Source organism: Podarcis melisellensis, assembly GCF_964234715.1.
Source record: "Podarcis melisellensis genome assembly, chromosome: 1".
In the NCBI taxonomy this organism is placed as follows: domain Eukaryota; kingdom Metazoa; phylum Chordata; class Lepidosauria; order Squamata; family Lacertidae; genus Podarcis; species Podarcis melisellensis.
In genome coordinates this window covers 17,452,805-17,468,133 of record NC_138528.1, presented here as the reverse complement: position 1 = coordinate 17,468,133, position 15,329 = coordinate 17,452,805, and the positions used below count along the sequence as shown (strand labels likewise).

General features: G+C 44.2%; 1 protein-coding gene across 5 annotated transcripts in view; it reads right to left on the bottom strand.

The window, feature by feature from the left end:
• CCDC85C (coiled-coil domain containing 85C) overlaps positions 1-15,329 on the bottom strand; it is a 165,748-nt gene that overhangs the window by 31,582 nt on the left and 118,837 nt on the right. For 4 of the 5 annotated variants that reach the window (XM_081914053.1, XM_081914054.1, XM_081914050.1 and 1 more), the window contains one exon: positions 5,432-5,470. The exons of the other annotated variant lie outside the window; for it this stretch is intronic. In XM_081914053.1, the coding sequence (XP_081770179.1) occupies positions 5,432-5,470 (39 nt within the window). The remainder of the gene's footprint in view (positions 1-5,431; positions 5,471-15,329) is intronic. 5 annotated transcript variants of the gene reach the window in all.

The following is a 15,329-nucleotide window of genomic DNA, read 5'->3' as shown; positions in this document are numbered from 1 at the left end:
ATTTGTGCTTACAGCAAGCTTTGGCTGTGTTTTCTAGCCTGCTCTCAGCTACTGCCTTATCAGCTTCTCTGTCAATGTCAGGAAGAACCGAAGTCTGCATCTGCTGGCTCTCCCCTGCCTGACTAACATCTAAGCCTCTCTGTTCCTGACTGCTTGCTGCAGTTGGCTGCAAACCTTCACTTGGAGCTAGCTCGTTCCTGACACCCATCCTAGTTATAGACACAAGAGCTTCCATGGGGTAAAAAGGCTCATTTCATTCCATGGGGTAGAGCATCACAACTACCCTTGAGGGATACAGCTGTGGGGAAAGCACTGTAGAGAATCCGCTTTGTGTGCCAAATGTCCCAAGTTCAATTCTTAGCATCTCCAGGTAGCAACAGGAAAATCTCCCTTGTCTAAAATCCTGGGGTCTCACTGCCAGTCAGTGTTGACAACACTGACCCAGAAGGACCAATATTCTGACTTGGTGTAAGGTGGCTCCCTATGTCCTTACTGAACGCCATGCTCCAGCTCTCAAAGTTTTCTTGCAAATGTCTCTTTTTGTTCTGGAAAAAAAATCCTTTTTCTTCATTGCAATATAGCCCCATTAGCGATAATTCTAAACAGCTTGGCTGGTCTGGTTCGTTTCGGAAACTGCAAATGCAATTTGAGACCAGCTAAATCAGGTCTTTGCAACCCCACGGGTTACATCATTAATACCGCCACTGTGCACATTTCATGAACAATATGTTTCACTTTTCAACCAAATCTAATAAGATATTACAACAGCCATAAGAGGGATAAAGCATTTTAATTACCCCTGTAAAATCCTCCTTGCGTGCTCCTCGGATGCTTATAAACAGTTACCCATTGAGGCAGGCTTCGTTACCAAGTTTAAAAAGATTACAGAGGAAAAGAAAAACCCAAATTGCTCATTAACGGGACTAGGACGAATAACACGTCAAGAGAAGACAGCATAATTCCACTTAAACCCCTTTTTTAAGGAATAAAAAAGAGAAAACCATTGCGTGAGCTTCGACAGTTTGTTCACAAATAAAGAAGAGCTACTGTTATTATCCTCCCTACTTTTCATTAGCAGAGATTACTCTTAAATCCAGTGTTGCAAACAATTATTTAAAGGTGTGGGGTCACCCAGTACTGATGCTTCCTAATCCCTTCCCATATTAAGTACTTTAATGAGGGATGTAAAAATCTAGGCACCCTGTCACCAGCGGTGCTTAAAAAAACGCTGGGCCGAGACAAAGGACAAGATGGCACCCACACAACCCTCTAGCCCATGTAAAGGACCAGCAGCTGAATCTTCATCAACAGGACTACTTCCTCTTCTGCACTTGAATCCAACAGGCCCCAGATCAGGACCACACACGCAAAGATGTCTGGCCTCACCTGTGTCTGGAAATGCCCTCCTCTGGTCTTGAGGGGTCTTCCACCTCACCCAGATATCTGAAAGACCAACTCCTTCCCTACAGACTCTCTCGAGTTTTAAGACTGACAAACAGAGGCCTTCTTGGTAATTCCGCCAGTGGATTTGGGGATGTGGGGGCTGGTCCAGGAGAAGGCATTTCCTGTGACAGCTCCTAGGTGCTGGAATTCCCTCCCCAGAGAGGTGTGCTTCCTCCATATGCAGAAGACACACCACTTTGTTACCTGAAGTATATCTTTTCAGGACTCATGCGGTTCCTACCCTTCAGGACATTTTCCAGATACATGTAAGACAGGCATGTTCTCCATGACCTCAGCAGCACCTATTGAAGTCTTCCCTTTTCCAACAAACTTTTAAAGTGGAGTTTGTTATCCCACTCTGTATGAGTATTGGATTTAAAATTGGTTTGTTTGTTTTCCCCATAAAATTTAGACACCGCTTGACTGTAAACAACAACAACACCTCAAAGCGGTTTACAAAAAGAGAAAACTGAGAGAAAAATCGCAACCATAATTTTAAAACATACACAAGTTAAAAACCCCCCCCCACAGATTAAAATTACCTCAACTTTCTAAGCATCAGGGTAGGCTTCTATACAGTGGTAACTTGGGTTAGGAACTTAATTCGCTCTGGAGGTCCATTCTTAACCTGAAACTGTTCTTAACCTGAGGTACCACTTTAACTAATGGGGCCTCCTGCTGCTGCCGCGCTGCCACCACACGATTTCTGTTCTCAACCTGAAGCAAAGTACTTAACCTGAGGTTAGCAGAGTCTGTAATCTGAAGCGTCTGTAACCCACGGTACCACTCTATATGAATTTGTGTGTGTGTGTGTGTGTGTGTGTGTGTGTGTGTCTTTATGGTTGATGCTTTTGTTGTTAAATCGCATCACAAGAAGTGATTCATGAATGGAATGAGCTAAATGAATAAAAAAGTTATTTAAAAAAAAACCTGAAGGGTTTCAACCAGTATCCGATACATCTGACAGTTTGAATTTGAAGGCCTAAGCAAAAAACAACAACCCATAATTTGATCACAACGAACTGTTCTGGCGCTGTTTCTCTTTTTAAAAAAATACTCTTCTTAAGCTAGAAAAGGACAAGTTCAAGAACATTGTATGCCCAACCAAAACTTATTTTACAAAAGGTTATCTATCATCTTGTCGTCTTGGGAATCAACACAATGGTTGTTACTTTCATTTGTTGAGTTAACAATCATTGCATTAGAGTCTTCACAAAATGGAATGGCCAACTGTTCTCAGTGAGACTGTTTTGTCGCCTTGATATTGTTGTGTCCCTCCTGGGTGATTTAAAAGGTGGGGGGCCCACAACGCTCCCCAAACCCACCCTTCTCTTACTTTGGTCTGTCAAGCTGCCATTTGATGGTCTGACTTGCAAGGGAAACAGAATGAACATCAATCTTGTCAAGTGCCGTGCCGTTAGAAAGCTTCCTCCTAATGATAATGTACATGTCTGGAGTTTTTAGCTACTGTCAGTCAAATCGGTAGTTGAGAAGGAGGCACCGGGATGACGCACAATAACAGAATGCAATGCTACCGATAGCATCGCAGATTGCAGGCTTCCCAGTGGGTCGTAATTTTCAGACGCCAAACTGTAAGCCTCGTGCTTCGTCTGGTTTTCAGTGACTGATGCTGACCAAAAGAGACAGCAGATTGTATTTTATATTCAGACCGACAGCGAGCAAAGGGAAGGGAGATTCACAGCCACTGCAGCTGCCGAGAGGCCAGAACTCAGCAGAGGAGCATACGCTCTGCGTGCAGAATGTCTCATGTTTAGTTGCCAGACCTCCTGTGAAAGAATCTCAGATACCCTAGCTAAGAATACTGTTGGATGATACCCAATTGTGGACTCCCACAAACATAGTGGAAATCTAGTTCCACAGCTGGGACTTCCCCTCCCTCTTCTGCTCTCTGCAACCCCATGTGCCCTCCCAAATTCTGCTCCTGAGGACTGGAGGAGAATGGAGGACTCATGGAGAGCTTCTGAAATGATTGGGCTGGTGGTTTGACTCAGCAGAAGAAGCTTCAAGCATTCACAGAAATTCTGCAATAATAGTTTCCATAGCAGCACAACAGGCAGTAAATGTACGTGTTGTTCCACTTCCTTTTGAGTAAGGGGTGGAGCAGCTGTGCCCCCTCCCATATGCCAGCGTGGCAAATAGGGAAAATGGGAGCCAAAGTCTGAAAAAATGGGGAGGACCATCCCAGTTTTAAATCATAAGTTGCCTTAATTGTGACTCATGGAAAGGAGGGATATAAAGTTAGAAAATAATGACAGAGAAGAAATAATGTTATTAAGCCGTACGGGGCGTACAACAGCCAAAACAAAACAAAAAGGCTTGAAAGATTAGGAATCATTACCACCAACATCCTCATCAAAAATAAGCATGTTGAAAGGATAGTTATTTGAAAGAGTGAAACATACAGACAGGCCATTGACTTATACATATCCAAATATTCTGAATTTTCATTTCCAACTTTTAAATCTTAAGAATTTCAAAATCTCAAAAAAGTTTTATACAAATTATTTCGCACCTCCAACAAACAATTTACCCCTTTAAAGCCAACTTCTTCATATATGAGATAATTAAATGGAATATGTCTAGAAATCTGATTAGTAAATGAATAAACGTAATATTGATTGCTGGTTTTATTTTGCTCTTTTAATTGTATGCCGCTTCCATGATTTGTTTAAAGGAAGTGGCATATAAGTGGACAAATGATAGAGCAGAGATCACTTTGCACATAACTTGATGCTTCACACATTAACTAGAACCCCTGGTTTGGCATTATGGGAATAATCCATTTGCCTCTACACACTACCCCCCAGCTGCTCTGTTTAATTAGCTACTTTGTGCAAACAAACCCTGATTCGCAGTCCTGGTTTTCAGGGCAAACCATAGTTTGCTGGTCCAGATGGACCAGCAGTGGTGGCCAACATGATGCCTCACAGGTGTTCTGGACTCCCACCTTGCATCAGCCCCAGTCAACATGGTTAATGGTCAGGGATAATGCAAACTGCAGTCCACACTTCTGGACAGCAGGTGCATTCACACCGTGCTGACATCCCTACCACCCTGCTCTTCTCCCTGCCGCCGCCACCCCAGTAAGCCACAGCCACACCAGTCCCAGGAGGCCAGTGAGTGCTATCATCTCTTCCCACTAGCCACTCTTGTGCTCTCCACGTTCATGTTCAGTTAGGTTTCAGATAACACCTAATAGGGCTTTAGAGAGGTGGGGTTATGAGAAGCAAAGCAACTGAAGGTCTTGTGAAGGATCAACAGGTTTCTAAGAAAACACACAGGCTGAAATCGTTGTGAAAGGGAACTGGGTGAAAGACCAAGACAAATTGTGTGGATTGCCAACGACATTCTGTAAGTGTGGTCTATTCATGTGCAGCACACATGGGCGTGGAAGACACCATCCAATGTCCTTGCAATATATTACAAACAGGTATGAAAACTAAACAAGTGAAGGATCACATCTCAGAGGAAATACATTGACGGCTGCATTTTCTTCGAACCATTAAAGATTGGTACAAAATGTAACAACTAAGGTTCTTGTATTAAAAGGAGACCATGTGCTTGTCACTGGTGTGAATTATTTACCACATTGGTAGATGCTTCTTTCTCCCCAAATTGTTTTGCTCATATTTAAAGTACTTCAGTTTTTGGCACTCAAAAACAGTTCTTTGTATTTGATTGATTAACAGAAGGTCTCCATCCTTCACTGGGCATAGGCAGATTGGTCAATATTAAGTGGAGAGGATTTGATAGTATGGCCTCAGTATCAATGTATTTACCCACCATGCTGAGCATGAGTCAAACAACTGGGCATTCATTTAAAAACTCGGGATTACTAAAAATGGAACCTGCCAACATTTGCAAGTTAGACATACGAAAGCAGCAAAGACCCGTCACCGACATTGCAAGCCAAGGCTTCCCCATATCCCAGAAAGCTGGAAGCTTAAATGTCTTAAGATATGTCTACCTTAATTAAATTTCTTGGTGAACTGTTGTGACCAGCCAGCTAGGAGGGAACAAAAGAATATTATACATATCAGATTATAATGAAAAGCAAAGCAATATCAAACATTCAAAAACTGCATTCTAAAAATAAGCCCCCTCCACATTTGTGTTAATCCTTCCTGCATCGAAGAAAGTTGTGGTCATGCATGAGATATGCAGTTCAATAAGCATATTGGGGGGTGGCCCTGAAATAAAAGGCCTCAGAATGTCTTATATAGGAGGTCTGAAAATATGAGACTGGAGAAATGGATGGGCAGCACTGCCTTTTTCACAAGGGTGAAACTGAAAGAACACGGAACTCAATTAGTATAAAACTGGCATGGAAAATAAATCAAGTCCCGCAGATTTCAGCAGTCAACAGCCTAGCTTTTCACTCTGAAAAAAATGGGTTTGTTAATTAAACTGGAAGAGGTATTGCAACAGTGCGCTATTTAGAGAACTGGTGCAAATTGGAATTCGTAATTGACAGCAGAGAGATAAAGCTGTGGGGGACGCATGACAAATAGCGGGGGATCATTAATAAGGGGTTTCGCTTCAGCATGTAAAATTAACAATCATGAAAATATTTATCATCTGTGGGGAACAAGGAGCAAAAGCGGCGTGTGGTATCACGTGCTTTGGGTTCTACAGATGCAGAGAAACCGAACTGAAATGCAACAAAACCACTGACATTCCAAAAGGGCTGCCTTTCTCTTCTTCCCAGCAAAGCAAGGCAAACTGAACCTGTGCTTTCAAGGGAGGAGAGGAGAGCAGGGTGTGTCACTGTGAGCATCCTGAAGCATGAACGGCAAACAGGATATCGAGTTAATTTTGCAAAAATACACAGCCCCTCTTCTCCCCACCCAGCTGGAATCCTCACATCTGCAGTAAAGCCCAGATCCCACTAATTTATTTGATTCACACTGACTTCTTTGGTAATGCGATTTTTAAATGTTGAGTCAATGTCTTCATTCTTCTTCTTTAGCGATCAATTGTAGACGAGTAAGATTGTCTTCCATAAACGCGGTTTTAACAATGAGTCCATAAGTGACTGTGGAGGCCAGTTCTGGATCTACACATCCTTCCACAGTGGGGACATTGGTTTCCAGACAGGAGTTGATTTGCCAAGTGTGCCTTCCTCTTGGCACATTTCTTCCTTTCGTTCTGAGCGTCTTCAAAGCCCATGACACCTTTGTTAAAGGCTGTTCTCCAATTGGAGCACTCGCAGGCCAGTGTTTCCCAATTGTTGGTGTCTATACTACATTTTTTAAGATTTGCCTTGAGACATTCTTTAAACCTCTTTTGTTGACCACCAGCATTACGCTTTCCATTTTTAAGTTTGAAATAGAGTAGTTGCTTTGGAAGACGATCATCAGGCATCCGCACAACATGACCAGTCCAACGAAGTTGATGTTGAAGAACCATTATTTCAACACTGGTGATCTTTGCTTCTTCCAGTACACTGGTATTAGTTTGCCTGTCTTCCCAAGTGACATGTTAAAATTTCCAGAGACACCGAATGTACCCCCACCACCACTCTCTTCTCCCCGTTAGCAGGCACACACTTACTAAAGGACCCTTGTGCTCCCTTCCAGTTTTACAATTCTATGATCTGTTATCTTAAGTTGCAGTAGTCAATGTTGTGTCCTCCAGATGTTGTTGAACTCCAACTCCCATCTGCTGCAGCCAGCATAGTCAACGGTCAAGGATGATGGGAGTTGTAGCCCAACAAACTGGAGAGCAACATGTTGGCTATCCTGGCTGTACACAATGACCTGGGAGCAAGTCCTGTCGAATAATATGTTTGGGTTTGGACTGTAAGAGACACACACTGAAGTGGCATTTACGTTTACAATTATATATACTCAGCGTAGCTTTTTGCATAACAATAACTCTTAGGCTAAGAGAGAGAGAGAAATTTACACCAGGAGACTGTTGTGTTACCTAAACGGGTAATATGAAGATGCAGAAGATGCATGGAATCCTTCAAGGATATTTTTTCCATTGGTGTAAATCCTTGAAAATTCTCATGGACTGGGTGATCCAATTGGACCACAACTACACCTTCTAAATGGAAAGGACCTTATTCCCTATCAAGTGCAGGCAACAAGCTGGCCATAGGGTTTGAGAATCCCCACTCAGCCACAAAGCTCACTGAGTGACCTTCAGCCAATCCTAATCTCTCAGCATAACCAATTTGCTGCGAGGACAGTGGGGACTGCAGAGAGAACCACCATACACATTGCCCTGAATGCTTGGTTTGCTGTCAACCATTGCTGGAACAAGTTGCTCACTCGGGAGCTCTCCGTGGTACTGAAATGACAGGCAGGATGTAAATGTAAATAATAGGAGTAGACTGTGGCTGCTGATGGCCCAGTTGCAGCACTTGCATAGTTGCTTGCTAAACTGCCGGGAGCTGCATGTTCCTGAATACTAGTTGCTGGGAAACATGAGAGGGAAGAGTGCTGATGCACACAGGTCCAGCTTGCAAGCTTCTTATGGGATCCTGTTTGGCCACTGTGAGAACAGGATGCTGGACTGAGCCAATGCCCTGATCAAGCAAAGCTATTCTTATGCTGTTAGGTTAAACTAAAGCAACTAAGCCAACCTGCCCAGGAGAGGGCCTGTTAGTGGTACCACATGTTTGTGTGGTTTGAGGGGTGGAGTTGCATGGCAGGGCCTTCTCTGTGGTGGCTCCTAGGCTGCCTGGTGCCCTTCCCTCTTGTACTATTATTGAGTAGTCAGGATAAGACGGACCTCTGTACTCAGGCTGTTGGGTGAGTGCGTCCCCTCCTTCTATACTGCTGCATTCTTGCTCTTGTGGTTTTCTTCAGTTTTGTGGTTTTCATTTAATTTAATGGTTTTCATTATTTTAATTTGTTATGTTTTATGTAATCTACCCTGGGACCATTCAGTGAACAAATAGAGTTTTGATTTTGATTTTTTTTACCCTGCAGAATTCATGCAAAGTAAGAAAAATTATGTACATTATCCTCAATTTGTATAATCTATTCAAGTCGCAGAATTTGGAATGCCTGGACACACAATTTAAAAAAACAACCCAATAGTATGAGTCCACACATACCAAAACATAAAACACAGCAGTTCAGGCTACAGCCTATTTAATATTTTACCTTATTGTGTACTAAGGAGAAGCTGAACATAGGAAACTGTGGGCTGTTTTTTCCCTCCCCTCCTCCCCGTTATGAGTCATTTGCTCGAAATTGGCCTTGTGGTTTCGTACATTAAAATAATAACAATTTCCACCCCCACAAACAGGAGGGGGCTTGGGGGAAATAAGGAGAGATTTGCAATTTCATGTTACTTGTGGGAGATACGTGTGCGGCTCCTTGAGGATATAATTGCCACATTACAAAGCTAACAAGCACAAACTGGAAAAGGGTCCTTGAGGGAGGGAGGGGGGGCACCACTGTTCATGGCTAATGAGAGGCCTATGCGAAACACGCAAACATAACGAGTGGGAACCACAAACGGATTCTAACATGGCTCCAAAAGAAATAAACTAGTTATTGTTGGGGGAGAAGGAAAGAGCTTAGCTCCTCCTTATACCTGGCAGATCCAGATGTGATCCTAGCCTCAGGAAACATTGGCTAAGCGGCTGATTGGCTTATGTGCATGAAAACACATAGACTACTTGCCCCTTTCGGTGTTCATTGCATGAAAGGAGTTCCAAGTGATCAAAAAGGGGTAACATTGCTGGACCTGCCCCACACTTTCTTCAGTCCTGCTCCTATACCTTAAGATCCATGAATAATCATAGTTTAGAGGTCCCGGGCCCTGAGGAAGTCAGATTATCCTCCACCAGGGCCAGGGCCTTCTCAGTGATGGCTCCAACCTGGTGGAATGCTCTGTCCCATGAGACCAGGGCCCTGCAGGATTTAACTTCCTTCCGCAGGGCCTGTAAGACAGAGCTATTCTGCCTGGCTTTCAATTTAAACTTAGCCTGATCTTTTATTCCCCTTCCTTCTCTCCCTCTCCCCTTTTTATGAAGATTACCCGCTCTGGGATCCCACAGCTAATTCTCCCCTGGTCTCCTCACTGGCCCAAATAGGACTAATTTAGCCAGCTAGCCCTGGTGATCATCTAATGTTTATTGGATGGATTTCCCCCTAAATTGATTTTTGAATTCTGAATTTATTGTTATTCACGTTTTATACTGTATTTTATGCTGTTTTTTGTTGCATCAATTAAGTGTTTTAAATTTGTTGTTAGCCACTCTGAGCCCAGTTTCTGAACCGGGAAGGGGGGTATAAATAAATTATTATTATTATTATTATTATTATTATTATTATTATTATTATTATTCTGAGCGCAGATATCTGCAGCTGGAAACCCTACTATGACAAAGTCACCAGCTAAGGAGCCAGGAGAAATCCAGGTCCCTGAGCCTAATGATGGAGATTCACCTGAGGCTGACAGACAGGAGTCCCCAGAACAACCTCCAAAAGCAAAAAACTCATCGGAGCCCGAGGAACCAAATACCTCCCACACTATTTGTGCAGTGAGCGCAACAGTAGGGAGGCCATAGAGCATAGGAGGAGTGCCCGTCTTCCGGCTAAAGGGTTGGCTATTTAATAAACTAAGCTCTCCGCAAGGGGGCACAGCCTAGGAGATGTGGTCTGGGAGGCAGAGGCTTCAAAATGCTCCGTTTGCTGTCAACCATTGCTGGAACAAGTTGCTCACTCGGGAGCTCTCCGTGGTACTGAAATTCCTGGCTTGCCTTGCTCTGTGGGCTCCTTTGACAGACCAGAATAGGTCGTCTATAGATCTATATGCATGTAAACTTCTCTGGGAGTTGGAGCCCTTTGTCCATTAGGATTCTCTTGTAGGATTCCCCACTGCAGACGTCCATGCCAGATGGGCAGGCCCGCTACCCGTGTAATAACATGGAATCTCTTCATGCAATTCATATGTGAAGGTGTGGGGGTTTGTTCACACAAACACCCCTCACCAACAAGGAGGTTAGGATGTGCCTGGTGACAATGACAAGTCCCTGCTGCCAAATGGTGATGTGCCCAGCCAGTGTGGGAGGGGGCTCTACCACAAAGGGAGAGATCCAGTCAGGTGTGCACATATAACCCCTTCTCTTGCCATTTTAGCAACATAAGGGGCCTTTGACATAAGACGGGGCCTTTTCAGTGGTGGTGGCAAGTTTGTAGCAGTCACTTCCCAGGGAGGTTCAGCTGATTCCATCATTATCAGGAGGGAGCATAATAAAACACCCCTGTATTCAAAGCACTTTGAGGACCAGGCTGAACAATGTTCTGCCGGACTGGACGTTTCTACTATATCTTGCATTTTTTTTATTGATCAGCTTATTTTAAGGGTGGGAAATCTTTTTTTCATTTTTTTTAAAAAGATTTTTATTGAAGTTTCAGAGATTTATATAAAAACAAAACAAAACAAAAATACAAACAGACAAAAATAACAAAAAAACCAAGTATAATTTCAATCCCTTATTTTCTTGTAACTTACTTCCCCGACTTCCTCATACCTCCCCTTTCTGTATTCCAATTTCTGATTTATTAATTCAGCAAATCCTTTCCCTTGTTTTTCATTTAATTTTTAACCTTTCTTTTCATTTTACTTATCCATTACAACTGGAAACCATGTAATTTCTAAACCAACGTCATTCTAACATTCATTAATTTTGCAATGTTTCTTAAGATAGTCCTTAAATTTCCTCCAATCTTCTTCCGCTGTCTCTCTCCCCTGGTCTCAGATTCTGCCAGTCATTTCTGCCAGTCCCGGGAAATCTTTTTTTCAGCCTGGGGGCGACACCCCCTTGTGCACAGTATTTCAGGGGTCATGTGCAAGGGTTGGGCTGGCCCAGAGGTAGAAGTGGGTGTGATTCTAACGGTCGCATAGGAGGTTACATTCCAGCCATGCAAAAGTCAGGGGTTTGCACACATTCCTCCATACAGGCAAGCAAGGGGCTTTGTCCCAGTTCATGGCCACATTCCAGCCAGGCAAAAGCACTCAAGGAGGGCTGGTGAAGGCCTGGATGGAGTCCCAAGGGCCAAATAATAGAGGTCCGGTCCACAGGGCTGGAAGTTCCTTGCTCACAGCTTATACTGTGGTTTAATTGTTTGATTTAATTGCATCCATGATTGGAGGGAGCAGGTGCTGCTATTAGCTGCCTCCTGGGTCCCTAGAGGATATAAATATAAATGTTTTATAAATATACATAGGGGTGTGTGCGAGAGTCTGGATGTGTTTGTCTGTGTGTACGTGCATGTGAATAAATACGTACGTAATTACCGTATTTTTCGCTCTATAACATGCACCCGACCATAACACGCACGTAGTTTTTAGAGGAGGAAAATCCGTAGGCATGCCACCCGTAGGCATTCCCTCCATAACACGCACAGACATTTCCCCTTACTTTTTAGGAGGAAAAAAGTGAGGGTTATGGTGCAAAAAATACGGTATGTGTTACATATCTGCTGCGTGTGAGAATGGATGTGGGCGCATGTGTTATTTCTGATAGGTATGGATAGGTAAAGGTAAAGGACCCCTGGAAGGCTAAGTCCAGTTAAAGGCAACTATGGGGTTGACTAAACCGCTTTTGGAGCAACGGAACACCCTGACGGAAACCAGAGTGCATGAAAACACCGTTTATGTTACTGCCATAGTGGTACCTATTTATCTACTTGCTACTGGTGTGCTTTCAAGCTGCTAGGCTGGCAGGAGCTGGGACAGAGCAATATGAGCTCTCCCCGTTGTAGGGATTCGAACTGCTGACCTATTGGCAAGCTCAAGAGGCTCAGTGGTTTAGGCCACAGTGCCACCTGCATCCCAGCTGGCAGAAATGTGTGTAGAGAGCTGGTCCACTCACTGCTGAAATCTAGCCTCCAAGTTAGCCCTGAAGAAATGAGGTCTTTGGCTTTAATTTGTTCCTTATCCTTGCTGTAGCACCTTAAAAACTTAACCAATGCATCATGACGTAAGATGGGAATATCCCTTCATGCATCTGATGAAGCCTCTGTAGACTAATGCAATGCTTCTTAGCTTTTAAGCTGCTACGGGACTCTATGTCTCATTTTAGCTGTGCTGGACTGACACGGCAGGAAGTTTTTTCCCACGGTAGAAGTTACTTGCATGACACGCAACCTGCTAATGAGTCAAGCCTCACACAGAGGGTTGAGCAGGGGAGCAAGAGGTGGCGGGTGGCAAGTTCAGCGCACTAAGCCAGAGGCAAAAAAGAAAAAGTCATGCAACTTGAATCCACTAAATGCAAAAATGCGAATCCCACCAAGTCCTAGCTCTCAGATCTGTTAAAAGCACTGCAGGACATGGCACTCAAAGCTTTGATGGAAACCCTTTCATCATCTGGGTGACAAACTTTCTTCCTATTTCCCATCTTGCTGACTTGCCATTGAAATGTGAGCCCCACTGAAATCTGGGCTTTTTTTTCCGGGTCAGAGACAACCAATGAATGTGGAGGCAATCTCTGACCTGGAAAATCCTCTGGGAATGCTGGTTCTGAACAGAGGCTAGAAGCACGCACTGATATTTTGACAGCCGATCCCCTTCTTGAGCATGGGACCAATGTCGAGCGCATGGAACCGAAACCGAGGGGCCGAAAACGTATGCACTTGTTTCAGAAGAAACAAGCAAGAACTACCGTATTTTTCGCTCTATAAGACGCACTTTTCCCCTCCTAAAAAGTAAGGGGAAATGTGTATGTGTGTTATGGAGCGAATGCAGGCTGTGCAGCTATCGCTGAAGCCAGAAGAGCTTCAGCGATAGCCCCGCAAAGCCTCCTGAGTGCAGCTGGAGCGCTCCTGCCTCTTCGCTCAAGAGGCTTTGCGTTGCTTTCTTGTTTCTTGTTTTCCTCCTCTAAAAACTAGCTGTGTCTTATGGTCGGGTGCGTCTTATAGAGTGAAAAATACGGTACACGCCTTCCTTCAAGTCTTGATTTTGAGCTTAGAGAAACTTGAAACCTTATGCAAAAAGGGAAGGTCGCAGTCACAATTCTGTACAGTGGTTGTACAACCAGGCTCCAAACTCTCCTTAAGAGTGGAGCAGACCTTATTTTACTGCACAGGTGAGGAATCTGGAGCCCAGGGCCAAATGAGGACATACATGTCTCTCTATCTGAGCTTTGTCACTTTCTGCAGACAACAGCCACCACTCCCATGCCTTGGACCCTGGAACACTTTTGCTTGGCTGCAATGGGTTTCTTGAACTGTAGTATTTTTCTCTTGCTTTTCTGGATAGAGAGCAGAGAGGGACGCAGGGATGTGTGCAGAAAGTTACCAACTGTACAAAGGGAAAACTCAGTGTCATTGCTCCACTCACTTCAGCCTCTTAGCTCACCCACCACTGACATGTGATCCCCACCTCTCAGAATGGAATGACCTGGGTGGATTTTAGACCTTGGGCTGAGAAAATTCCCCACCCCACCCCTGTTTCACTAGGCCACAGTTTCTCCCATCATGTTACCTAGGATAGGATATGTTGGTGGCATGGGAACGGCTCTGGAGATTTTTATCGAAGTGTGTGTGTGTGTGTGTGTGTGTGTGTGTGTGTTGCACAGGTTCACTTTGTTAAGGTGACAAGAAGGTGTGAAATCAATTTTTAAGGTTTCTTGATCCGACACCTGGCAAGTTTACTGCAAACAATGTGTGTGTGACATCTGATGTTAGCCATACTCAGAATAAAACCACTGCTATCAATGGACTTGCTGTAAGCATCTTAAATCCATAGATATGAATTGGTCTATTCCCAGCATTTCTTCATAGTCTATCACCCCCATGATTCCAGGACTTTGGTGCTACTGTTTCCCGACAAAGTTCTGGCAGGTGCATCATGGGAAAGACTCGCCTTCTGTCATGACCAGAGGGTATCAAAATTTAAAGATGCAAAATGTCCCATCTTTCATTTGCATTGCTATTACTGAATGTTCAGAGTGGCTCAGGCAGGCTATGAGACTCTTAACCTCAGGGTCATGGTTTCAAGCAAAAATAATCCTGCATTGCAGCTGGGTGGGCTGGATGATAACCGTTGTGGTCCCTCCCAACTCTATAAATCTATGGTTGTATGATTCTAACAGCACTTTCTTGTATCTCTTTAACACCAGCAATATCTAAGTGGAGGTCCCAGGTCACAAGGTGAGATTGGTCTCAACTAGGGCCAGGGCCTTTTCAGTACTGGCCCCGACTTGGTGGAACGCTCTGTCACAAGAGACTAGGGCCATTTCAGGACTTGACATCTTTCCGCAGGGCCGGCAAGTCAGAGCTGTTCCGCCTGGCCTTTGGTTTGGACTCAGTCTGACCCTTATGTTTCCCTCCCCTTACAGTTTTGATTATGGGCTACTTTTTAAATGAGGCTGCATTTTAAATTGCATTTTAACCTGTATTTTAAATTGTTTCCTCCCCCCCCCCCATTATGTTTTTATGTTTTTACTGTAATTTTATTGGTGTTAGCCGCCCTGAGCCCGGTTCTGGCCGGGGTATAAATAAAATTTTTTATTATTATTATTATTATTATTATTATTATTATTATTATTATTATTATTATAAATTTGCTGTCTGTCAGGGAACTGCCATCGGAGCCAGAGGCGGAGGGAAGGCTCCAGAGGGATGCCGGAGAGGGTCCCAGTAGGGAGAGAGGCAGCCCATCTGCTGGGGAAGAAAATCAGCGTAACACCGGTGGGGAAGGGGGGCAGAGGGGGGAATCAGAGAGGACGCTCCAGGACTCCTCGCCGGAGACCAGCAGGGAAAGCACGGGTACTCCGCTGCCCACACCGTCCCTGCGCAGAAGACTTCCGCGCAGGGAGAGTAGGAGGAGACTTGGCGTCAAAGAACTTCTTTGCTGGAAGAAGTTCAAGAAACGCCCACTGACGGATTCTGCCA